At 47.9% G+C, this 26,621-nt stretch overlaps 1 protein-coding gene across 8 annotated transcripts in view; it reads left to right on the forward strand.

The window, feature by feature from the left end:
• The window catches only part of LOC123632509 (katanin interacting protein), a 167,964-nt gene that overhangs the window by 19,452 nt on the left and 121,891 nt on the right, over nt 1-26,621 (forward strand). For 6 of the 8 annotated variants that reach the window (XM_045542850.1, XM_045542851.1, XM_045542845.1 and 3 more), the window contains exon 2: nt 24,497-24,573. The exons of the other annotated variants lie outside the window; for them this stretch is intronic. In XM_045542850.1, coding sequence (XP_045398806.1) covers nt 24,497-24,573 — 77 coding nt within the window. The remainder of the gene's footprint in view (nt 1-24,496; nt 24,574-26,621) is intronic. 8 annotated transcript variants of the gene reach the window in all.

Consider the following 26,621-nt stretch of genomic DNA (forward strand, 5'->3'; position numbering starts at 1 on the left):
GATGGGAAGAGCTACATAATAATATTGTAGCCATTCTTGGAACCTTCCCCACTGAGCCCACCTGCTCTGTGTCATGCACCAGGGGACTGGGATTAGGAGATGGGTAAGACACAGTCCTCGGTCTCAGGGCAGGCACTGTCTAGTTGGAAGAGAGGCACAACATGATTGTTACAATACAGTGTGACAAGTGCCATCACAGGACAGAGAAAGTGGGATTTTCATGCAGAAACCAGGCCATCTACCTCTGCCAGTAGTATCAAGAAAGGCTTTGTAGAAAGGGTGATGTGCAGGCTGTCTCTTGAAGGGTGACTGGAAGTTTTCCAAGCCAAGGAAACAGTGTGGTCAAAGTCAGAGAGACATGAATAAGGAAAGGTGTAAGATCATTGAGCCCAAGGTGGGTGGAAAGTGGTAGCAAGGACCCACAGGCTACGGCAGGGCTCTTTGATCAAGTCCCAAGCTCGTGGGAGTTTAAATTTGAGTCTGATTTAGTGGCAGATGGGTGCAGGAGTGCAGGGAAATGAAAGTGTGTGGGTTGTCAGAAATATCGACCATGTTAGTCTGTTTTACGTTGCTATAAACGAATACCTGACACTGGGTAATTTATAAAAAAAAGAGGTTTATTTGGCTCACAGTTGTGCAGGCTGTACAAGAAGCATCGTCCCGGCATGTGCTTCCGATGAGGGCCTCAGGAAGCCTCCTCTCATGACAGAAGGCGAAGGGGGAGCAGGCATCTCACATGGCGAGGGAGGGAGCAAGAGAGAAAGGAGGGGGTGCCCAGGCTCTTTTAAGCAACCAGCTCTCGAGTGAACTAATGAAGCAAGAACTCACTCATTACCACCGGAATGGCACCAAGCCATTCATGAGGGATCCTCTCCTATGACCCAAACACCTCCCACTGGGCCCACTTCCAACACTTAGTATCAAATTTCAACATGAGATTTGGAGGGGCCAAATATCCTAACTATATCACTGATCAATTCTGAAATCCATCAACACTTATGTACTGACCCTTTTATTGTAAAGTGACGTAATTCCAATGATGAAAGGGCATTTGTCAGGCTTAGCTGTGTCCAGGGGCTCCAAAATGCCAACAGGACTCAGCCTTTCTCCTTCCATCTCCCAGCTCCCAGCCAGCTCCTAGGAGGTACATTGGGTTGGTCTGCAAAGGGCCTCGTGCGCCTTGCTCTGGCGTCCACCCTCTCTCCTGTTGTTTCCTTTCTCAGCTGTAGCCAGAACAGCCAGTGTGGATTTTCTTATTTTAGTTGGCCCACCTGGGAGGAGGGCAGGGAGAAGGCTTAGGAACTCTGGTGCTGTTGAACAGATCTAAAATGTCAGCTCCAGTGGGCAGTCTAGAGGCTGAGCCTGTGTGGATTTTCCCACTCCCTCTAGTAAGGATATTTCTTCTGTAGCAGGTGTCTGTCTTCCCACAAAGTCCTTCCAGAGACCCTGAGGTGGAGGAGCTGGAAAAGTGAGCACAGGCCTGCAGGCCTCCCTCACTTCTTTGATCAAGGGCAGAGCCCAGCCCCCAAGCCAGGAATGAATCAATTAAACTGACCCCAGGCCTTTGGTCACAGAATAGCAGCATCCCATTTGCCCACATTAAGAAATTAACTGGGGACCAGGCACGGTGGCTCATGCCTGTAATCCCAGCACTGTGGGAGGATCATTCAAGGCCAGGAGTTCAAGACCAGCCTGGGCAACACATGGAGACCCCATCTTTACAAAAAAAGAAAAAAGCAAAAAAAAAAAAAAGAGAGAGAGAAATGAGCTGGGAAACGACAGAGCAAGACGGTGGGGAACTAGTTGAGATACCCTGCCCTTGTCTCTGTCTCTCTTTGTCTCTCTGGCAACAGGGCTTCCCTAATTGCCACTTTTGTGGCAACTCCCATCATGCTGGTCGCCTGAAAGCATTTCAGATCATTCCTCTTCTGAAAAGTGCTTGAGGTGAGAGAAAATGGAGAGTGAAACTGTTTATCACAATACCCAGGCTTAACCCTGAAAAATATTTAAGATGGTTTTGGGCCTTCTGAAAAAGAAGGTGCTGACTCTCTCAATGAGGCTTTTGTTTGGTTAGGAAAACAATAGAAAAAAAACTACTAGCAAGCTGCTGGGACTCTCATCTGATATATTATCACTTGGCTTTTCCACCTACTTCATCTTACGGCATCCCTCCCCCGCCCTTGTCTGTGGAATCTGGGCTTCCTGGCACTCCGTGCCTTACACAGGATGCCAGGTATAGATCAGGCTATAGCACCACGAAAGGCAGGGAAAAGACAAGCTGTCTCTCTCCCAGAGCTGGTTGCAGCGAGCAGCCAGGGACACACTTCATGTTCCTTCGGTGGTGAGGTTGTGCAGGCCGACACAGCAAAGGGAGGGTGAGACTGCTCTCAGTAAGCTTGCCAGGCCAAGTTCAGCCCAAAGATGCGTTGTATCTGGCCCATACCCTGTAATAATTTTTTAAAAATTTGGTGTCCACAATTCACATAAAAATGCAGACTTCTGGCTTCTTTGGAAAAATGGAGAATGACACCAGTGGGCGATGGCTGTTGTTGGTAGGGCTGTCCCCATTAGATGGGGGCCCCGTAGTTTGCCATCCCTGCCCTCCCCCGACACCTGCTCCACAGTGAACAGGGACACAGCGCCCACCTTGTGCCAGGTCCTGTGCTGAGTGCTTTACATTGGTGGGTCACCAACTGCTGCACATTAGGATTACCTGGCAGCTTTTAAATATCCCAATGTCCAGGCGTCCAAGCCAGTTAAGTCAGTACCTCTGGGGGTGCAAGCCAGGCATCAGAATTTTGCAGTCCCCCCAAGTGGTTCCGAAGTGCAGCCATGGGTGAGACCCAGTGCTCATCCGTGCGGCACTCACCCAGGCAGCCCCTGCTCTGGACCCTGGGGCTACACTGCGCACTGTGCATGACCTGCCTGGCCCCGAGGACACCTCACTCCCCTACCCTCACACAGATACCAGTAGCCATAAGTCAAAGAAGAGAATGACAAACATCACAGAGGATTCCCAGATAAAGCTCCAGGGGGTGTCAGAGGAGGGAGAGAAGACTTCTCAGAAGAGGTGTCCTGAACTGAGGTGATGGAAAGGTCTCTGTCACTTCTGGAAGATGTAGCTTTTGGAGGTTGGCTTAAAGTCGGTAGATATTTTCAGTTCACCTGGTAAAAATATTCTCAGCCTCGTCTCTAACAAGTATTCATGGTTCCTGCCTGCGGAGATTATATAGTGTTTATGGCCTTTGGTCATGAATTATTAATGATTTTGAAATTGTGGTCATTGTAGTTTACTCAAAAATCATTAGGAAGTAGATTTATCAGGCACTGTTAAAAAAATAAGAAAAGGAAATAGCAGAGGAGGAAGAAATCTTTATTCATCATCCAGTCCGTCCCCACAACATCCATGCTGGTTCCCAGGGTGCTGTGGGAGTCATGGGTGTGGCACTGGGGACATGTCCTCCTACCGCACAGAGCCACAGAGGCCCCTGGTGACTCCATGAATTAGTACCCACCATGTGCTGTGGGGGCAGCAGATCAGGTCCTGGAGTCAAGCAGCTCTGCCTCAAGTACCAGTTGTGTGACCTTGGACAAGTGTCTTGACCCTCTCACCTCATTTGATAATGCCCCTTTGGAGAACTGATGTTCACATTAAAGGCAGCAACATATTAAAGTACCTGGCACAGTGTTAGGCACAGGAACGTTAGGTATGTCATTTAGAGCAGCAGTCCCCAAACCTTTTGGCACCAGGAACCAGTTTCATGGAAGATAATTTTTCCACGGACCAGGGACAGGGGTTAGTGGTGGAGCTCTGTGGCCCAGGGGTTGCAGAACTGCAGATTCAGAGCATATAGCTTTTAGCAGAGAGATTAACAGGGAACAGGCAGCACAACGGCACTTCTTACCAAAGGGGCCTCCCTCTCTCCAGCTGGACCGTAGGCTGACTCCAGCCTTCCTGCTTCCTGGCTGTGTGTCCCCAAGCCAGTGGGTACCAGGCAGGCTAGTCCCCGATCCCCCATTCTTAACCACTCAGAGAGCCTCCCATGATAATGGACTGCCATCATTTGCAGTTGATTGGAGATTCCAAAAAATGCTCTTGACAGCACACTCATTTGCGGAGCTGACTTTGTAAAGGATTGCAAAAGTCATTTAACTCACCCACCTAGAAAATGTTAAGCCTTCTAAGCCTTCCCTTTGCATGCACGTACATGCACATGTGCGTGCGCATACACACACAAACAACTTCCTACTGTTAGCAGAGACTTCTGGTGCAAGACTAGAGACTCCCTTCATTTTTCCTAAGCAAAGAAGGAGACAGATCTCAGGGGAACACAGCAAAGGTGGGAGCCCAGGATCCAGAGTGCCTCCAGGGATGAGGTTATCTGGACAACCATCTCTGTCACTTCTGAGACTCTGTACCTTGTTGCTGTCTTGATGCTCTTCTTTATTAACTGTTTCTTCTTTATAAGCCCAGGTCAGAAGCCAGAGATAGAGGCTGATTGGCCTGGCTAATCAATACTAAAGAGTATCCGGGGGGTACAATACTCCTGACAGCCATCCCCTCCTCTCCCAAGAGGTAGCCACTGTAATCAATTTCTTATGTGTCCTTCCAGAAATACTCTACAGCTATGGAACTATGCAGAACAAATATGTTCTATCTCCTTTACCCACCTATCCATCCTCCTCCCTTATTTAACGTGATAGCATAGAACACACATTGTTTTGTTCCTGATTTTTTTTTTTTCATTTAACAGCATGTCTTGGAGTCATCCTTCCATAGTAGGATAGGTGGATAAACTTCATTCTTTTCTTGGCTGCATAGTATTCCATTGTGGATGTATAGGAGCATAATCCTTTATTTGAAACCTTTAGGGCCAAATCTGTTTCATTTTTTAGATTTAGAAAGTAATACCATCCCAGTAGGGCCCAGAAAAGCATTTTATAATCAAATACATTAATATACATACAGCAAAATATGAATATTCCTACTAAGTGGGATAAAGGCTATAAATTCCACTTTAGTTCAGATCAGTTTTTGCTACTAAATAATTGCATACATGTATTACTAGTTCCCAATTAATGAACATCTAGGCAATTCATAGTCTTTTGCTGCTATAAGAATACTTTAAAGAATATTCTAGAGCAGATATCTTTGTGTACATGTGCAGGAATAGCCAAAGGTTAAATTTTTAAAAGTAGAATTAATGGATGAAAGAGTATGTGCTTTATTTAAATTGATGTTTCCAATTTATCTCCTAACAATGCATGAAAGGGGCAGAGCTTTTTGTTCCAGGCAACTCGTAGAAGGCTGGCCAGATTCAGGTGTGGCTGTCCTTGGCCGAGGTACCCACAATGGAGCAATTTAGTGGCCACCCGTATAGTTTGTTCCCTAGTCTCAGAGAGGGTGGGAGCAGGGAAGTTGTTTTTTTTTTTTTTTTTTTTTGAGACAAAGTCTCGCTCTTTTGCCCTGGCTAGAGGGCCATGGCGTCAGCCTAGCTCACAGCAACCTCAAACTCCTGGGCTCAAGCAATCCTCCTGCCTCAGCCTCCCGGGTAGCTGGGACTACAGGCACATGCCACCATGCCTGGCTAATTTTTTCTATATATATTTTTAGCTGTCCGGATAATTTCTCTCTATTTTTTAGTAGAGACGGAGTCTTGCTCTTGCTCAGGCTGGTCTCGAGCTCCTGACCTTGAGCAATCCTCCGGCCTGGGCCTCCCAGAGTGCTAGGATTACAGGCATGAGCCACCATGCCTGGCCAAGAAGTTTACCTTGATTTCTGCAAGCCATCGCTCATGGCCCTTAACTCAGAGCACCTGTCCTGGCTGATTGCAGGAGGCCAGTGGGACTGATGACTTTTACTGTGAGTGTCAGACTCCACTAGCAAGTGAATGGCAGACACTTCCTTCCCTTTCCTCAGCTCAGTTCTCAGTGTTCTTGCATCTTCAGCCTCTGGGGAATCAGGAGCTTTCCTGTCCATATTTACAGATCTCAATTGCTTTGTTTAATTTTTTTTTTTTAAAGGAAGAAAGAAAAAAAGGAAATGTGAGCTGCTGGTGCTGCATTACAAAGAGCCTGATATGACAGCTGACAGTCCAAGTCTGCACTTTTACCGGAATGAAACCTTTTAGTTCCTATTTCTGGGCAGAGGAGAACTAAATATATTATAGATCCAATTGCCAAATGCATTCCCTGTTGGGAAATTATTGTTGTCAGTCTTTCTGCTTCTTGAGGTCTTGGTCTCTGTAGCTTTGAGAACTTGGAAAATTGGGCCCGTGGTAACATTGACAGCTTCTGATTTATGCAGGGCAAATAGGTCACATGGCAGGGTTAGAAGCTGTGCAGCAAAGCAGTTGAGCCTGTGAACAGCCTGGATTGCTAGGCTAGCTCTGCCACTTAGGCAAGTTACTTACCCTGTCTGTGACTTGACTTCCCCTCCTATAAGGTAGAGATGATACAGAACCTGTGTCACAGGGCGGCAGTAAGGATTTGGTGAGTTCGTAAGTTTAAAGTGCTTAGAACTGTGCCTAGTACATACTAGGAGATCAATAAATGTTAAGGATTATAATTTAGGACTGGCAGGGGCAAAACAGCCCATTTAAAAAGCTAATCCCTTCAAAGTCGGAGATAGAGAAATCTTGCCAAGAAAGAGCAGGACATGGATTGGACCAGGGTTCCTCACCCCTCTGGTGGATCGAAGAATGATACATAATCCCTCCCTGTCGGAATTGCTTGCATATTAATCCCCAGTCGACTCCGGGACCCCTGCAACCAGGTTGGGCACTGCAGGAGACATGTATGCAAACACAGTGCCCGGATCCCAAGTTTAACAACAACAAGGCCAAGGCTTCAGCCTCGAAAAGCAAAGAGAATCAATTTCTGATAAAATGCCAGGCAGGAGATTGACATGTCTAAAACCTTCCTGGTATCAGCTTAGCTTCCAGCACAAGATTAAACTCTAGGAAGAACCCATCAGAGAACTGCAATTTGTGACCAGAAAGAGATAATGTTGACAGCTTCCCCTTCCCACGTCTGTTTTGGATAAGCAATGTGCCCTTCAGTAGAGCATCATCAAAGTTTTCTCTATCCTTAGATCTTAGGCATGAAATTGCCTTTAAAGTGTCTCCCTTTACCTCCTTCCTCCACCCGCCAAAATCACTTTATGGAATATACAATATGATTAGTAAAAAGAATGTTACTAAGAGGAGTTTACTGCAAGGTACTCATGAAAGTTATTTCTCCAGGCTAAAATCACCCCTGTGAAAACTGTCCCTTAGTCTGGGGACACCTCTGGAGAGGCAGCACAAGGGTCATAAAAGTGCCCGACCATGTCGGCTCCAGTCCAGGCTGCTGCCTCTGGACTGCCTCTCCCCTTGCTGGGCCACCGTTTCCTCTGTGGTCCCCCAAGTCTGACAAGAACTAATGGTTCTGTGACTTCAACTTTGTTAGGGTCCACAGTCCACGTCTCTCAGACTCTATTTAAGTGATAGAAGCCCTCTTCAAACCAGCTTCAGCCAAAAAGAGAATCTGTTGCGTTACTTAACTGAAAAGTTCAGGGGTGGACATCAGGCATGGCTTGATCTAGGTGCTCTGACTCAGTCCCTCTCAACTCTGCCTTCTCCTATGGCAGATCCATCCTCCAGCAGGCTGTTCCCACTCAGTGGCAAGATGGCCACCAGGAGCCCCAGGCTTGCAGCAGAGAGGCCAGATAGCCTGGAGGGGAAAGCTCAGGCACTAGAGCCAGAAGGCTTGGGGACGAATCCTGGCTCATCACCTACCCAAGCAGCCTAACCACCTCTGAGCCTCAGTTTCTTCCTACATAGAATGGGTACAGTAACAGCACCCTCCTCAGTGGGCAGTCAGGGGTGTCTAGAACAGTGCCTGACATGTAGTAAGCCCTGAATAAGTGACAGGTGCTTCTTCCTCCTCCTGTCTTTCCTGTCATTAGTGTAATTCCCTTCCCCTTCCTGTCATTAGTGTAATTCTCTCAGCAACTTCAGCAAAAGAGAGCATTCTCCAAGGGTGACAGTCTAGCCACATCCCTAGATTGAGACTGGCAGGCCAGTCCAGGGTTGTGTATTCATCCTGGAGACGAGGGTAGGCTGGGGTGAATCCCATGCTAAACTTATGGGAAGGAAGGGTTGTTTTCCCAGAGGAAAATCGGGAAACTGTTGCCAGAAGAAACGGGACAGGATAGGGGGCAGGTGAAAAACACGTACCGTCCACATCATGGCCACTGGGTGATGGGAACAGTAAAATGGACAGATTGCACAATTGTTAAAAATTGCTTTCACATCCATTGTCTTACTTGCTCCTCACAATACTCTGGCGAGGTGAGCAATAATATCCTCATCTTGCTCGAGAGGAAATCTAGGCTCAGAGCAGCAAGATGACTTGCCTCAGTTAACACAGCAAGTGCAGGGCCAAGCTGATTCCCTGTGTTCTGTGCAAAGTGGCGAGAACATGTCACTTTCTCTCCTCTCCCCCAGGATCTCCCAGGACCCTGCTGCCTGTTTAGAGCTAGAGAGGAGGAGCCTTGCCTGCGTCCTTACCCTCTCTGTGACTTGACTTCCCCTCTTGTAAGGAGGCAGGGGCAATGACTGCCAGATACATGTGAGCCTCAGTTTCCTCATCTGACAAGTGGAGATAGTCTGATACCTCCCCTAACCCAATGAATTAACCATGGTTGGATTCCAATTAAAAGCCACTGAAGGCCAGGCACAGTGGCTCTCGCCTGTAATCCTAGCACCTTGGGAGTCAAATGTGGGAGGATTCCTTGAGGCCAGAAGTTCAAGGCCAGCCTGGACAACATCGTGAGACCCCCATCTCTAAAAAAAAAAAAAAAAATAGAAAAATTAGCCGGGGCAGAACATGCTGCAAGAAGTGTTATGCTAATAGCTTATCTTGTGAGCACAAGATCTCCCTTTTCCTTCTAGCTATATCCTGCCTTTTTGTCCCAGAGACCCATGGTCAGAGCTCCCAAAGGCTAGCTGGATTAAAGGGCCACCTCCTGGAATGCCCACAAGAGTTCTCAGTCAATCTCTCTGACCCTTAACCTGGGGCCTTCACCCCTCCCTGGAGAATGTACCGCCTCTGGGTTTGGAACAGCCCAGGGCCACCTCCACCTTTCATGGCAGTCCCTCCTAGCTTCTGTTTTGGCCTCTGTTTTTTGTGCATTAGTCTGATTCTGTCTGCCATCCATTTCTTGGGGATGCCTCAACATTTTTAATCTGCCAGTGGCACCCCTCCTTATTGTCCCATGCTGTCATAGATTTTAAATGGTATTTCTGTGGACTTGCGTAGGAGAGGCTGATGTGTGTACTTGCTCTTGGTTTTCCTAACTTGATTCATTCTCAAGGTGACTTCTTGTTAAGAGTTTGCACCTTCCTTGTCACCTTCATCTAGACAAGTTCATTTTTCTCTGAAAGTACATTGTCTGAGAACCAAATGGAAAATTCCAACTGCGAACTGATCAGTGTAGAATATAGGAATGGAGTGCCCTTTCTAGTAAGAACTGGGTTCAAATACTGCCACTGCTCTATACTGCTTTGGTCAAGTTTCTTCACCTGTCTCAGCCTCAGTGTCCTTACCTGTTAAATGGGGATGATGATAATAATACCTACCTCATTGGGTTAACAAGAGTGTTAATTGCAACAGTGGATGTCAAGTGTTCAACATGGGGCATGGCGCACTATGGGTACTCAAACATGTTAGTTCCCCTCCTCTCTCTTAGTCTGAGCAAATGTCTTTAACACACTCCTTGTGCGTGCTGTGCTGGTGGTAGATCTTGGCAGCTACTCCATTCTGTTAGCTCATACTGAGCACATCAGCTAAAGCCCTGTCTTTTGTCTCATGAACTCTGCTCAAGCCACACTTCCCTCCAGTGCCCCCCACCTTGCATAGGACCTTTATCTTGACCATAATGCATTTTATCAAACTGGTCTTCCTCCATCTCTAGCCTGAAGAAATTGATCTAAACTCAGATTCCGTCATCCAGTTTATTCCGTGTACCTCCTGTCTGAATGTCACCCACAGACTTAATGAACAGCTTCAGCAGTCAGACCCAGCCATTGATAAAATTATGGCCTGGGATGGGACCAAGGACAGAACCCCGTGGCATGCCACCCTTCCCGGGAAGAGTCATTTAGATGACTGGAAAAGATGATTAATTTGTCCAGTTCCTGTAATACTATGTCCTTGTGGCTTGATTAAAATAATAATATTAGCAACCATGTATTGCATGTTACTTCTCATGGGCTAGGCGCTGAGGTAAGGGTTTTTCACATATTACTTTTATTTCTTATAGTGACTCTGCAAGGTAGGTATTTATATTTTAGGACTTGGTTAAAAAAAATAAACTCAACCTAGCTTTAGCAAGAGTGGAACTATGTTACTTTATCACAAGGCTCTGAAGTGGGTGTGTGGCCGGGCGCGGTGGCTCACGCTTATAATCCTAGCACTCTGGGAGGCCGAGGCAGGAGGGTCGCTTGAGGTCAGGAGTCTGAGACCAGCCTGAGCAAGAGTGAGCCCTGTCTCTACTTAAAATAGAAAGGAATGATCTGGACAACTAAAAATATATAGAAAAAATTAGCCGGGCATGGTGGCACATGCCTGTAGTCCCAGCTACTCAGAAGGCTGAGGCAGGATTGCTTGAGCCCAGGAATTTGAGGTTGCTGTGAGCTAGGCTGATACCATGGCACTCTAGCCTGGGCGGACAGGGTGAGACAGTCTCAAATAAAAATAAAATAAAACAAAAAATAAAAAAATAAAAAATTATTTGTAACTTTCCAGATAAGGCTAAAATTCCTTTTGCTAATTCCTACCCCTCTATAATCCTCTCCTGGAGCAGCTGTTGCCATGAGCTTAGCATATATCCTTCTAGACCTTTCTCTGTGCATTTATATGCCTGAGTATACTCATAAAGTATATGTGGGGGTTTTTTAATGTATTTTTTTTTTTTTTACCATAGGTGGTGTATCATACTGGATGTATCGTTTTGCAACATACTTTTGTAACTCGCAACTTGCCCACTCTTCCTGAACTATGTGTCTTGGAGATTTGTGCTTGGTGTCATCTGCTCTTTTCTTTTTTAACCTGTTGCATAGTATTTCCTGGGATGGACAGGCTGTGGGTTATTTGGCCATAAGGTTTGCTTTCAACTAGCATTCTGCACATTATTCCCCAGGCTCCTGTGTGAGACTTTCTCTAGGCTGGACTCTGAGGAGTGAAATGGCCGGGTCTGAGCAGATTGAGGCTATGCAGGGTGTGGTTTTGTCTGGTTTAGTGGATACTGCCTCGTTGCTCCCCAAAGTGCTCTGTTAACTGGCCTTCCCAGCCTTTGCAGGTTTTGAATGAAGAAGCCACCGAGATCTGTGTTTTAGAACAAAGCACATCGGCAGGGCTATGGGCAGGAAGGCATCCTCAGGAGGCTGAGAAACCGTGGCATTTGTGTGCTGCTGTTCCACTCTTGGGAACACGCTACTTTGGGGGCTGACAAGATTCTCCCAATCCCTTCCTTCCTTCCTGAAAATAGAGCAGCACCATCGAACACCAACTCCCCCAGTCTGCACGCCTGGCCTCTTCCCCGAGAGCTGGTTGCTGTTCCTAAATTGGCTTCGCGGCCCAGAGTCCTGGCCACCCCACTTGGTGGCTCAGCTGTTGAATGAAAACGCAGGAGTTGAGGACCATATGTCACACACCTCCATAATGACCATACTTCAGAATTAAAATTGCAGCCTGTGACCCAATTAATTGTACATTTGGGACTTGGGTCTGGCCTGTTTGAATTCAGGATCATTGCAGGAAGTCCTGGATGTCAGGCTTGTCCGTCCAGTTCTGAATACATTTATCAGTGGCCTTTGGTGTAACCAGTCTCAACATGCCCTGGGAGCTCATGGTCAGGGTGGAACCACGTGCTGTCTTGGGTTCCCCAGGGAGCAGTCTCTGAGCTGGAGATGCGTGCACAGGACGTGTACTGGGGAGGGCTCTCAGGATGATACCTGGGGGGTGAGGACAGCAGGGGTGGAGGGAGGAGTTGACCTGTGAGGCAGGCCCCAGGGATCCCACAGATCCTGGGTGGGGATGGGTGGCCCTTCAGAAATGCCCTCAGCTGAGGCAAGGAGCTGGGGTCTTTGTACCTTTGGCATCAGCCAGTATCGGAGAGCAGGCATTACCTTGGGCAAGACAGGTTTCTTCCTGGGAAGGGACACAGCAGTGAGCCACCAGCCATCTGCACTCCCGGCAGCTGAGGCATGAGTGATCCGGGCCCCGCAGCGCAGCATCCACTTCCCACACCTAAGCCCCTGGCCATGTGCCTGTGATAAGTGCTCCGGTGCAGGCTCTATGGAAATGCCTCGGGAACACAGCTGAGGGAGAGGGGACCCAGCCTGGGATGGAGGCTCGCAGAGAGGAAGCCCTGACCCCCGAACCTGTACACCCACCGCCAGCACCCAAACTGCTCCTCTTGGGGGCTGCAGAGGCTCCTCACCACGACATGTCCCAACCCTTCCTCCAGCCTGCGCCTCTCCAGGAAAGGAACCTCCGTCCCTCCAATGACGCAGGGCAGAAACCCGGGGTCATCCTTGGTACCCCCTCTCCCTCGCCTCTTCTTCCCAACCCATCACCAAGCCCTGTGCCTTCACCTTCGAAGTCCCTCCTCCCTGGCCCTTCACGCTGCTGACGCCTCTCACCTGCTCCCCGGTACCCGGACTCGGCCACCCCACCCCTTAATTCCAACTCCCACCTTCCACTCCAGTGAGGCTGTGTGGCTTCCCACAGATCCAGGGCTAAGAGCAATACTCCTGCTGTGGCCCCCTGGTGTTTGTGGTCTGGCCACTCTGCCTGTGTCAGGCCCTGGTCTCTTTGTCCCACCCACCTTCCTTGTCCCTTCTATGCTCAGTACTTAGGCTGGCCCATGGCCTTGGCGCATGCGTCCACTTTGCTTAGAACGCTCTCCCCCTCCTCCCCTAATTAACCTGTGCATACCTCAGATGTTGGTTCTGTTGACACTTACAGGGAAGCTTCTTTGCCTGACCTCCCTGTTAAATCCACCCCTGCCCCAACCCCCATCTCCAGGGCATTGACGTCATACATTTGGTGGCGGTGGTGGGGTTATTTGTTTAAAATCTGCCCTCCTCACTCGACTGCCAGCTAGGACATGCCCTAGCACGGACTAGGAGGTGTCAGTAAATCTGAAGGAAGGTAGGGAAGAAAGGAGGGGGTGAGGGTGGAAGGAACGTAGTCCCAGATGCTCAGGGAGGGGATGGGAGCGAGAGGAAACTAAACTGTCGCCTTCATGTTCCCAGATCAACATTATCTCATATGGCAAAAATCCTGACTGTAGTACGTGAGAGTAAATCCAATTTGAGACCCCTGAACCCTGCTGCACTGCCCTAGACTTAAGTGTGAGGTTTCAGCAGCACAGACAGGCTTTGCCCTCATCACGTGGAAAGCAGGCCTAGAATGTCAGAGCCAGGTCCCTCTGGCTGTCCCCTGGGTTCAGCCCCAAGACAGCCTCAAGGGGTCTCCTGGCATTATGCTTTTGCACATGCTGTTCCCCTTTGGCATGCCCTGCTGCCCAGCCCAGGCCCTCCCCTATCCTCCTTTACAATCCAGTGCCTTGTCCTTTCCTCGGCAAAGCCCGCCAAGGCCTGCTGGCAATGCCAGGCCCTCTGCTCTCCCCACCACCCCACATGGCACAGGTCCTTCCCTCTGACCTGCCACACTGCACTGGAGCAATTGATTTTCCACTTCCAACCCTCTACTCCAAGTTCCTTGAGGCCAGGGATTTTGTCTTCCTCCCTTTCCTTCTGTTCCTCCTTGTTCCCTCTTTTCCACAAATACCTTATAAGCTCCTCGTGTGTACCAGGAACTGGTCGGGTGCTGGGAGATACAGCAGTGAACAAGCTGGCACCGTCCCTGCCCTGGTGCGTCTGGAGTCCTGATGGGGGGTGGGGCGCCACAGACAAATGCACAAAGAGATGCTTTCAGGGGCTGGGAAGGGCAGCAGGGTGAGGAGGCTGGGGACAGGGGTAGAGGCCCCCGGAAGAGGATACACAGGCCAAACATGCTCACCCTCGAGCAAGCGGGGAAACATTGTAGGCAGGGGAAACAGCAAGGGCAATGTCAATTGAAAAGAACCCAAACTCTGTAAAATAGTGTAAAGAGGTTTGTTCTGGGCTGAATATGTGTGACCCTAACCCAGAGAGCCACACCCAAGAAGCCTTGAGCAAGCAATCTCACGGTGGTTGGGTTACAGTTTGGTTGATACATTTCAGGGAGACAGGAATTACACATAAAGGCATAAGTCAATACATGGAAGGCATACATTGGTTTGGCCCGAAAAGGCAGGACATCTCAAAGCAGGGTCTTTTAGGTTATAGGCAGGTTTAAAGATTATTTGATTTGTGATCATTTAACCATAAGGAAATGAAGCTTTGTCTAAAAGCTTGGAATGTTTTAAGTTAAGAAATTCTGTTAATCAGAGACAAGCCACCAGACATATACCCAGACTCAAGCGATCTGTAAATTGAGGACCTGCAGGTGTGGTTTAAGCTTTGTCTTGGCCTGGCACAGTGGCTCATGCCTGTAGTCCTAGCACTCTGGGAGGCCGAGGCAGTAGGATTGCTTGAGGTCAGGAGTTTGAGACCAGCCTGAACAAGAGTGAGATCCCATCTCTACTAAAAACAGAAAAAATTAGCCAGGTGTGGTGGTGCGCACCTGTAGTCCCAGCTACTCAGGAGGCTGAGGCAGGAGGATCACTTGAGCCCAGGAGTTTGAGGTTGCAGTGAGCTATATTGATGCCATAGCAGGGCACTCTAGCCTGAGCGACAGAGTGAGATTCTGTCTCAAAAAGAAAAAGCTTTGTCTTGCATAGCCTTAGGCGTGTTAATGAGTAACAAAGGACATCTCCAAGAAGGGAAGGCAGCATGGTGAGACATGTCTGACCTCCCTTCTCATGACCAGCAACTCAACTTTAGGGTATTGCTGGGGTCTCCTTGGCCAAGAGGGGGTCCATTCAGTCAGCTGGGGGACTTAAGATTTATGTTAGTTCACAGCAATGACCTTGAAGAGAAATAGCCAGAAAGGCTACGCGGCTGTTGGGATGGGGTGGGGATGGGGAAGATGGAAATGATTTGGGGAAGGGTGGTGGGGCCAGACTACATTCATCCATGTCTGTCTTTAGCCCTTATGTGGCCCGACCCATAGGAGAAGCTCAGGTAATATTTGTAGGCTAAATTAGAAGGGAGTGCTCTCTCCTCTTCAGGGGGCTGGTGGCAGTCCCTGGGGCGTGCCTGAGCATCCTGAGCATCTGTTCAAGACCGCCCCACCTACTGGGCCGGTGGAGACAGGTGTGGTCCTGGCGCTAGATGCCCTGTGTTGGGAGGCTCATTCCCTTAGCAGGAAGAGTTCTCTGATGCAGAGCAGTTGGATGGAGGCAGAGCTTGGCAGAGGGAAAATTCTACTGTGGCTGCCTCTCTCCCCCCGTCAGCCCAAGTGGCCAGTCCTTCCAGACTGAGAGGCTCTGACAGGTAGAAACAGCCCTAAATCAGTTTCACTAATAGCACCAGCCTGGGAGGTCGAAAGCAGCTCCTCTCCTTTCTTCCTCCTTAATAGTCGGAGGCTGTTTGCACTGTTTGCACTGCCTCAGGGCTAAGCCTCCTCCCAGCTCGTGGAGGAGGGTGGGAGCTGCCTCCGCCCTCCTACCGGCAGGCCCTTTAGAAAGGGTCTGAACCTTCTAGCCCTTCTCTACTCAGGACTCGCTTAAAACCTAGGCGAGATGATGTCGGGTCTGCCCAGAACACTCCAGTAGCTTCCTGGCCCCCTCAGTGTAAGGCCAGAGTCCTCATTGTGGCCTGCAAGTTCCGCCAGCCTCTGGCCACCTGTCCCACCCTCCTCCTCCCACCTGTCTGCCTCACTCACTCTGCTCTGGCCTCGCTGGCCTCTGAGCTCTTCCCCAAACGTGCAGCGCGCTCCCACCCATTGGCCCTTGCAGGTCCTGCCACCTGGAACCCCCCTTTGACCAGATACCCTGAGGGTGCACCTCCTTCATGGCCTTCAGGTCTCTGCTTGAATGTCACCTCACCAGAGAGGCCTTCTCTGATCCCCCTGGTGAAAACAGCCCCTCCCTGCCATCTATTCCCCGTAGCACTTACCACCAGCTGACATATTGCATTTTCCTTTTTTAATTGTCTGTTTTCTTTCACTAGAACGTGAACTCCCTGGTACCAGAGACTTTGCTGTGTTCACTGCTGTGACTCCAGCACCTAGATCAGTGCCTGGCCAGAGGAGGTGTTGAGTGGCTAGTGAATGAAGGAACGAATGTGTAAAGTGAAGTCCACGCCGCCCACCTCGCAGGGTTGTGCGAATGTGGAAGTTCTGGCACTGTGTTTCCCAGTGTGTGTTTTTCATACCTCTGCCGCCTTAGAGGTGGCATGTAAACATTTCCTGTTTTAGTAGGTCTGTATTTATGTCTACGGTTACCTTCTGGCAAGTGATAATGGTTTTCCATTTATGGCATTAATATAAAGTTTCCTTTTTAAAATAAACTCATTCAAGATTTTTAAAAATCTTCTATATTTGCCAGCCTACAAGATAGTTTATAATACACTTCGCAGTTTTCCAAGAAAACTTTTCTGAGTATAAAAAGAAATGCTAATTATTTTCTATCAGATATGGATTGAAAATGATTTTTTAGATAGATAGCTATGTAAGAAAAACATTTTCATACAACTATAGCATACTGTGTCCTGGGATCCTAGATTCTGCATTGATATTCTATAAACCCTGAAATTAAGTATAAAATCTTGGTAGAAGTCAAGAATGGTACATAGCAGGTAGGGTAGTAATAAATGTAAGTCTAAGGTATATGAAAAATAGCCCAAACTCTCCCTTTGATTATCCATCTGGTGTGTGCATAGGATGTAATATTTTCTTTTTTATTTTTATTTTTTTTCAGTATTTTAAAGCACAGATACCCAGAATGTAATATTTTCTTAGGATGTCTACCTCAGGGCTTGAGAAACTCAAATGTTTGCTGCAGTGTTTTGTGTTTTGTTTCGCCTCTAGGGGGCAGTATCAGCCATTGCTTTAGGTGTTTGTTGCTTGGCTTCTGTTGCAATATAGGCACATTGCAGAGTATTGTTCCTTTTTTGGGGATGGGAGTACATCTGATACATTAGCAAACACAGTAAAAAGCAGGCTCAGAACCACACTTTTTCATTCAACTAATATGCACTGAGGACTGGGACACAGCAGAATCACGGGCACAACAGAGGAGTTGGCACTTGGAGTGGGTTTTGAAGGAAGAATAGGAGTTCTGCACCACAAGATGTATTTGGGTCATTTTTTATTGTGGGCTTAGGGCCATTAGGAACATTTATTGAGGTATCATTTAATCCTCTACTAAATGCTTCTCTAAGCTCTTGGACATGGCACGGACATTGGATTCAGACACTACTGAGGATTAGCTCTACCACTGTACCACCCCGAGCTCAGCCAGGTGTAAATCTCATGCGCACGCATACACACACACACACACACACACACACACACACACACACAATCCAAACTGGCTTGAGCAAAGAAAGGAAGGGTATCAGCTCAAGTAACTGGAAAGTCCAAGATAGCGCTGGCTTCAGGCATAGCTGGATACGGGAATTAACCACTGTTAAAATAATCTGGCTTCTATGTGGTCTGGCTCTCACTGTCCCCAATTCTGCTGCCCCTATGTAGGTGTCACTGTGGGGCAGATTTCTCCGTGGAACATATAAAGATGTTCATAATAATGACCCTAATAAGTTGATAAAAATGACTTCTTCCTTTGTGTGTGAAAAAAATGACATCTTCCTTTCTTCCCTAGTAGTTCTCGGCTCATATCAGCTAATAATTCCAGGAGAAGAGAGATAGGGACTTTTCCAGGAGATTCAACCAATCACTGAATTGAGTCTGTTGGCCTAGCTTGGGAGGCCTGCCAAGCCCTAAACCATCACAAGGCTGGGGGGATGGAATACACTGGCCAGGCCTAGGTCCACCCTTGCAATACAGGAGTGTTATTTCCACCCACACCACATGGACTGAGAGCGTAGGAGAGGTGGTTTCCCAAAGGAAAATCAAGGTGATAACCAGAACAGTGCCCGCTGTCTCCCGAGAGGCTTTGTGGCCTTCAGGCAATTGGCTTCAGCTTTCAAAGGCACAGTTTCTTCCTCTGCAAAATGGGGAGGATGATCCTAGAGCATAGGAGTATTGTGGGAATTAAATAAGCACCCATGGAGGCCATGATAAGTGGCAGCTAAGGCGACATGAGGAGCTGGGCCCCTGTAACCTGGAGTCTTGTCACTCAAAAATCATCCCTCAGTTAGAATGCAGAGTTTGGGGGTAGGCGGGGGGGGCATGGAGTGACTTGGGTGTGTGACAGTGCTCTGGGAACATGCAGTGCCCCCAGACACAGTGTCTTTGTGCCCTCATTATTAACCCATTCTAAGCGAGTGCTCTCTGCGGGGACTTGATGCCAGCAGGGTCAGGTCCCTGTGCTCTCAAGCCCTGGAAACCAGCACTGTGCTTTCAGCTGCCTGTTAATGGCGCTGGCACTTACTAAATCAGCCCCGTTTAGGAGAATTCCCATAGTCTGGCCCCAGAGGAGTACGTGATCTCTGAAATGTGCAGTCGGTCAAACGTCTTTAAGTACTGATTTTTGGCATTTCATTCCAATTCCAGTTTTTTTTTTCCCACGAGAGAGAATTAATAACATGGCCATTGATAAAATTCTATGCCTTCTCTGGGGCTGGCATTGGGGATGAGGACGATAAGGGTAACTATAAGGACAATGAGACTTTGCTTTTGTGTCACATCCAAACTCCTTAAACCCTTTGTTGTGCTTCACTCTTCCCCAGCACCCACCACTCTGGTTGACCCGGCTACTGGCCCATCCTTGAATGTTGTTTGCTTTTTCAGGCCCCCGAGCCTTAGCACATGCTGGTCCTGCTGCCTGGAATGCCCTTCCCTCTTCTTGTTGCCTAGGTAGCTCAAATGTCTCCCACATATTCATTCACTCAACCACTTTTCTTTGAGGGCCCCAGCTGCGTGCCAGGCACTGTTCTGGGGGCTTGGAATTCACCATGAACAAAACAGACAAAGCTCCCTGCCTTCATAGAACTTTCATTCTAGTGTGGGGACAGCCCAATAAATAAGAGGCATAATAAATAAGATAAACTAGACATTGTGTTGGGGGGGATGGGGAGTGGGGGCAGTGTGTGCACAGCTTGCAAGTTTAAATAGGGTGGTCAGGGGAGACCTCACTGAGAAGAGACTATTGGGGCTTGGTCTTGAAGGAGATGAGGAATCTGGGCATTTTCCTGGGAGAAGAGAATTCCAAGCAGAAGGAATGATGGGTCAAAGGCCCTGAGGTGGGGACATGGGAGTGTTAAAGACACTGGAGTAAGGAGGAGTGTGGTGTGGTAGGAGGTGGGTTAGAGACTGGGTGGAGGCCCCGTGTGCAGGGCCTCATGGCCATTGGGAGGGCCTTGTCCTAGACTGAGTGGGACAGGAGCCCACTTGGGACCCTGAGCAGAGGAGTGACATGATTCCACACACATTTCTTCAGGTCTCCCTGACTGCAAGGGCAAAGGCAAAAGCAGGAGTCCGGTCAGGTCCCTGGACCAGCATGGGAGGGGAGGGGGGAAAAGCGGTCAGACTGGGATATACCGTAGGTTTCACATGGAGCTGATGGATTAGATGTGGGGTGGGAAAGGGATCGTGGCTTTGAAGATGACTTTAAGGACTAGGGCCTGGCTGTGCTCCCAGAGGCCTTCCTGGTCCCCTTATTCAGACCCTTGGCATTGCATTTTGTGCATTTTATTATAATTATTTGTCTCTTTCTGGGGGGCCTAGGTGGTAATCTGATGAAAGTTATGGACTCTCTTTGCAGAAAAATACCCTTGTGCTTTCAATTGAATGGGTGTTCCAGAACCCTCTGCAGGGCCCCCTGGACAGTGTGTGGGTGCTTGGCTGGTTGCAGCTGCAGCCTGTGGTCGCACAATGGCAGGAGGTACCATTCACACCACACATGACATCAATGGGGGCTACACTGCCAGTTTAGCACAACCTGTGCAGGAAGTTGGTGTCTGAACATGCACTGGGGCCAGAGCTTGTGTTAAGCCCTGCTTGCATATGTAAGGGGGCCGGCCTCGCAGTAAGCACTAGGTAAATGTTTGCTGGAAAACACTGATGATAAACTTGGCATTTTACAGGGTCCTCACCCTTTATCGGGTGCCTTAAGTATTCATACCTCCATTCCATAGATAAGGAAGTAAATCCTCAGTACAATGAAGGGTGCCGTGCCAGGGAGAGGCAGTGTCTGGTGTCTGACCAGGGTTGTGATGAGGATTAACCAAATTATGCATGGAAAGGGGTCATAATAGTGCCTGGCATGTAGTAAGTACTTAGTCAACCTTAGCAATTACCATCTCAGAGCTGGACAGTGGTGACGCCCGGACTGGAGCCAGGCTCCCAGGCAATATTCCTTCTCCTTCCCCTGCCCCATGCTATGGGTCTGCCCTCCAGGAATTTATAATCCAACTGGGGAATCGATAAGAAAAGCAAGAAAGAAAAAGGTCTCAAATTGCTTCTATTTTTATCCCAGTTAATCCTTATAGCAGCCCTGTGAGGTGGACCTTATTACTATCCCTTTTTTACAGATGAGGAAACTGAGGCTCAGAGGAGATAAATAGCAGAGTTCTAGACTCACCCCGAGTCTCCGAATCCCCAGATAATTAGTGAGCAATATATATAGTTAAATGCTATCAACTTAGCATTTAATTATATCCTATTTCCCACTGTATTGTGTATAATCTAATACTAATTGCAGGGTTTCAGAAAGAACTGAAGTTGGGGGGGGTGGAAAATGGCAAGGGAAGGTTTCATGGGGACTTTGGGAATGAGCTGGGTCTTGGAAAGTCTGTGAATGGAGGCTGGAGGAGATGGGGTGGATTTCTGGAAAAGGGAATAGAATGATTGAGGCATCAGGTTAGCAGTAAGCATGGGGTGGGGAGGGAGGGGCTAGGATAGTGCTATTTCAGTATTGGAGCTCTAGAAATGAGAACGTAACCGACGTTCATTGAGAACTTTGTAAGCACCAGGTATTGTGCTAAGACCTTTCCACTGTTAATGTATCCATCCCATGCTTAACCCTGTAAGGGAAAGAAAAGTCCAACCAGACAAGTACTGGCATTGCCCCCATTCTACAGATAAATTAAGTGGCAGTATTAGGACTTGGAGCTAGGCCTGGACTCCAAAACTCATGTTCTTCGTAGCTCAAGTTCAAAGATAATCTGACTGGAGGTGGGGTGTTGTGAATAGTGAGAAATAAGATTGGCTAGTAGGGCCTTGCTACTCAAAGTGTGGTCCATGGGCATCAGCTGGGAGCTTGTTAAAGGTGCAGACTTGCGGCCAGGCATGGGATTACAGGCTGGCCTGTAATTCCAGCACTTTGGGAGGCCGAGATGGGAGAATCACTTGAGACCAGGAGTTCAAGACCAGCTTGGACAACATAGCAAGACCCCATCTCTAAAACAAACAAACAAAAATTAGCCAAGTGTGGTGGCACAGACTGTAGTCCCAGCTACTCAGAAGGCTGAGGTAGGAGGATTGCTCGAGCCCAGGAGTCTGAGGTTACATTGAGCTATGATTGCACCACTGCACTCCAGCCTGTGGGGCAGAGCAAGACCCTGCCTCTAGGAAAAAAAAAAAAAAAATATACAGACGTGGGCACCTCCCAGTCCTCCTGAATTAGAATTTGCAATTTGCCACAATTCCCAGGTGATTTATATGCACATCACAGGGCTGGTAAGAAGTGGGGATGGATGCTCCTGTTCAGGTCTCTCTGGTGACATCCCCCTCCCGATGGAGAAGAATAGATGCATTCCCTGGAGGGTTTGAGGTGATAGCCCAGGGCAGCCCAGCACAAGCTGACATCTCTTTGAAGTCCCATATTTCATCTAAAAATGTCATCAAATGTTTCATTCCATACCATAATATAGCAACGGTCATTTTAATATTTCAAAATGGTTATGTAAATTGCCATGGAGTAGGATCTGCGTTCCGGGAAGATGCATGGGATGGATTTCCTTGTATCTTAAATGGGGTAATAATAACTACTTCAAGGGCTGCTGTGAAGATCAAAGAAGAATCATGTATTTGGAAATGCTGCATAAACTGTTCGCACGATACACGTGTTGTTATTCTGCAAGAACTGAGAATCCTCCCCAGACCCAGCACCCTGCAAGGCAGCTCTCCCGAGGGCTGAGGTCTCATGTACTGTTCTTGCACTCAGGGTGAGGCAGGGCTCAGTCCCAGGAGAGGACAGAGTAACTTCTTTGGGAAGCAAGGAAAATAAAAGAGTAGAGAAAGTTTATTGCTAGTTTGGTTTTCTTAAAAAAATTTCTTATAATTTCATAATATCACTCTTTCTTGTTATTGCTCACTTCCTAGTTGGCCAGACTGGCTGGCAGGAAAGCCCCAGTAAAACTCAGATGTTTCAGAGATATCAGGATAGAAGATGAGGGTACCACATCCTCTTCCCAAGTGGGTCTAGAGAGAGGGGTGTTGGGGAGGGAAAGTGGGGGTGGCAGAGGGTGAGATAAGCAAATGGCAGCAACCAGGAGAAAGGAGAACCAGGCTGTCATCCCTGGACTAGGAGTGACTGTCTGGGCTCCCCATCCAGAGGGCCCTGTTTCCTTGTAATCAGAGGGAGGAGTGAAGACAGGGAGAGAGACTCAAGACAGGTGAGATGGAGAGAGAGACAGACAGACAGATACTGACTGTCTGCAACCAAGGGCAAAGGAGGAAGGGTGGCCGGAGAAGGCACAGGCAGAAAGCCACATGGGATGGAACGGAGGCTCGTTCAGTCCTGCAGGCGCCAAGGAAGAGAATCTGGGGTTAGCAGTTCCCCATGGCCTGCAGCAGTTGGGAAGGATGAGGAGAAGGACCATGACATTTAGTTAAGGGGGTCCTGAGTCACCCTTGGGTAGGGTTCTAGTAAGATAATTGGGTTAAAGTGAGATTTTTAAGAAGAGAAATAATGGGGATTCTTTTTTTCCTCTCTCTCTTCTCCCCATAATAATCATTAAGATTCCTACACAAATTGTATTTGTTACAAATGTCCTACTTGCCATTTAAGACTTAATCCCTCTCTTGCTATAACTTGTGACCGGTACCAAGCTGATGTTGTATCTTTAATCCATTACTTGGCAAAAAGTTATTTAAGAGACAGCAAATTGCAAAGCATTGTTTATAGTATGATCCCATTTTTGTTTAAAAGAATATACATGTTTTTGTATAGATACGTATTTATGTATATTATGAACAAAGAAAAACATTCAGAGGAATAGATATCAAATTATAACAGGGGTTTTACTGGTATATGTATATGTCCACTTTAAATATACATTCATTACACATTAATTATCCCTCTTTAAGGCTGTAATAAATTATAATAGAGGTTATCTCTGATGGTTAGATTATGGCATATTACTTAAAATTCTTTTGGCTACATATGACAGAAACTCAGCTGAAACTTCTAAAGCAATAACTGAATTGTCCAGATACTTCTTCATGCATGGGTGGATCCAGGGACTCAAATGATGTCTTTAGCAACCCGTTTCTCTCCAGTCTCTTGGATCTGCTCTCTTTTTTATTGGCTTCACACTCACATAATTCCAGGCCTGCATCTCATTGGCTCAGCACCCGAGTGGAAAGAGTGCCACTCTTTCCCAAGAGTATCAGCAAAGTCCTAGGGCTGACTTGGATTGTGGTTCATTCCTGAAACAGTGACTCGGCGTGGCTGGGGGAAGCACCATGCTGATTGGCAAGGCCAAGGTCATGTGACCGAAGAAGAGCACAAAGGCACTTTCAAGGGCACCTAAGGAAGCCAATGAACTCAAAGGGGCTGAATGGTTCCTTGATGGAAATCCACAGCCCCATTGTGAGAAGAAGAGGCGCAGAATGGCAAATGTCCACCTCCAGTGTGCCTTTGCTCTCTGGGTCAGATATTTCTGTAATGACTGCATTGTTTAACATAAACCTGCACTTCTCTTGCAATGGCAAGGGGAAAATAAGATCCCCTTTTAAACAACTGATTTGAGTTGCATCTGGTTATGACAATTGAGATAACTAAATGATGACTGTTGAGAAAACAGTAAAGCCCAAACATTGTCAGAGCCCTTGACTTTACAGGGCACAGGAGGAGGATACAGTAGCGAGACTGGGGAGTTGACCTTCTCCTTTTCGTAGATTGTTAAAGTTGTGCATGCCTAAGCCCCACTAGGCCATCAGACAGTCTCTGGGGCTCTAGGTCGCCAGAGTGATGCACCCGGGGAGCTGGGCCTTCGTCACAGTCCAGCCTGTGCCTCTCGGCTTCTTGTGCCTGTGTGGCAGGGCCCTGGGCTCTCAGTCAGTGCTTCCCTGCATTCCGATATCACACTGCTTTGTTTCTTCGTTTCAGGGTTACACTAAGGACATGGTGACAGACTTTGATGAGAAACATGATGAGTATTTAATATTGCTTCAGCAGAGGAACCGGTAAGATGAAGCCGCTCGACGGCAGCCCTCAATATTAGCCACAAATAAAAATCTATTTAGATTTGTTAACAGCATGCAGGCCCTGTTTCACGTAGAAATAGGATGCAGAGGCTTAGAACGTGATCTGCAATCTCAGCTCCCGTTTCTCCATTCACTGATTTAATTGCATCTTTGGATTGAGCTGTTGCACACTGTTCGACGTGTAAGTGCCACCTCTTGCCACCCTGCTTCTGTTCTGGGAGAAGGTAGGATTGTCGAGAAAAGCTTGAATTTGGCAGGGCTTGTGCAATAGTCACCTGAATAGCCCAGTCTGCAATCTTACGGGCTTTGAAGGTCTCTTGAAACCTGAACCTATAATCATGTCCTGTTATGTAAAGGAGTCGTTTTACATTTGTGTTTGAAGTTGGTCGATATGTCATTTAAAGTTAGGACTGATTTTGTCTCTAGAGTGCTGGTTCTTGAAAAAGTGTGCAATAGGTGTGGTGTTTAGCGATCAAGGTCAACGCGTTGTAGTCTGGTTTGAAAGAGGCGTCGCCTCCTCGGTTCCTTTGTAGGGCTGAGAGGGTTCATTTTCAGTTCACTGTGGTTTGTCTTCAAACCTTGAACCTTGCAGTAAGCTGGACTTGCAAACTCAAATTCTAGGAGATGCCAGGCAGTGAGTGAAGCCAGCTCAGGGGGACAGTGGGCACCTGGAGCTCTCAACTCCAAGCTGCTCAGCTCAGGCCAGTTGTCTGTGGGAACACAGTCCCCTGGGGTCCAGGTCTTCCAGCTTTGCCAGAGAAGCTGGAAACCTAGATTTGTGTTGTGAAATCTCCTGAGTTTTAAAATGTCGGTAATGAATTCAAATTAAAGCACAAAACAAACAACACTGCAGGCCCACAAAACTGGTTGGAAGAGGGGCAGAAAGCGAGCTGGGTACTAATTTGGATCCTTGTGTATTGGGAGGGGGCTTGGGGTGTTGCAGACAAGAGTCTTGGAAGGGGAGGTGGTGTCATCCTGAGTATGGATTCAGCCCTTGTCTCACCAATTGGACTCCTAGTGGTGTCAAAAGGGGCCCTGGTGGCATGTTGGGTGGGACAAGTTTTTGTGATACAGGATAGTCCAGTGCGTTATAGTAGGAGTTTAGCATCCCTGGCCCCTAGCTCCTTTACTAAATTCCATTGAGTCCCACAGTATCTGTGACGACAACACCTGCCCCTTTTCCAGATACCTGCCCCCGTGAGGCAGCACCATCCCTGGTGGAGAATTTCCAAACAGATAAACTCTCTAGGACCTGCTAGAAACACCATGATGGTGTCCTCTGTGCCCAGCTGCTCTGCGTTCATCTCCCGCCATCCCAGCGCCAACCTCAAACTAGAATAGCGAAGGCTTGTGCTGATTAGACCAATGTGGGTTTTTGTCATCATTAATGCCACGGAGTCGGATGTTTTTATTCAGTTTCTGGCAGGCTGGATGGTGCCACCAAACACCTGGGTGATCGTTTAATCATCTACATGGGACTTGTCTGGGGAGAGACTGCCATAGTTCCTTATGAGCAAATTGTTTCTCATTAATCAAGGGATCAATAAGTGTGCAAAGAGGTGTTGGCTGATAGCATAAATGAGAATATTCAGAGACAAGGTTGCAGCACAAAGACAATTAAAAACTATATCAAAAAGGAGTTGACATAAAATTTGGGGGGGATGTGTTACCACAGAGAGGGAGATGTCTAGATGATGGGATGTCAGAAGGTACAGATGGAAAGACACACCTTCAGATGGAGCCCCGTAGAGAACAGGAATGCTGTGAGCTAAGGTTGAGTCGAGCCTCAAAGGAATCTTTTGCAGGGCACCAGCCACGTGCAAGGCCCTTGGCCCTGCCATTTCACTTTATCTGCACACTACCCAGGGAGGCAGTTAGGGTTATTGCACCCATTTTGCAGACAAGGAAGTAGAGTCCCAGAGGAGTGAGCAACTTGCCCCATGTCCCACAGCCAGGAAGTGGTGGAGCTGGGCTGTGCTTTAGGTTTTGTTTGACGTTGTCATAAATAATCAAGAGGCGAGAAAACT

The sequence above is a fragment of the Lemur catta genome, chromosome 2 (genome assembly GCF_020740605.2).
Source record: "Lemur catta isolate mLemCat1 chromosome 2, mLemCat1.pri, whole genome shotgun sequence".
Lineage (NCBI taxonomy): Eukaryota > Metazoa > Chordata > Mammalia > Primates > Lemuridae > Lemur > Lemur catta.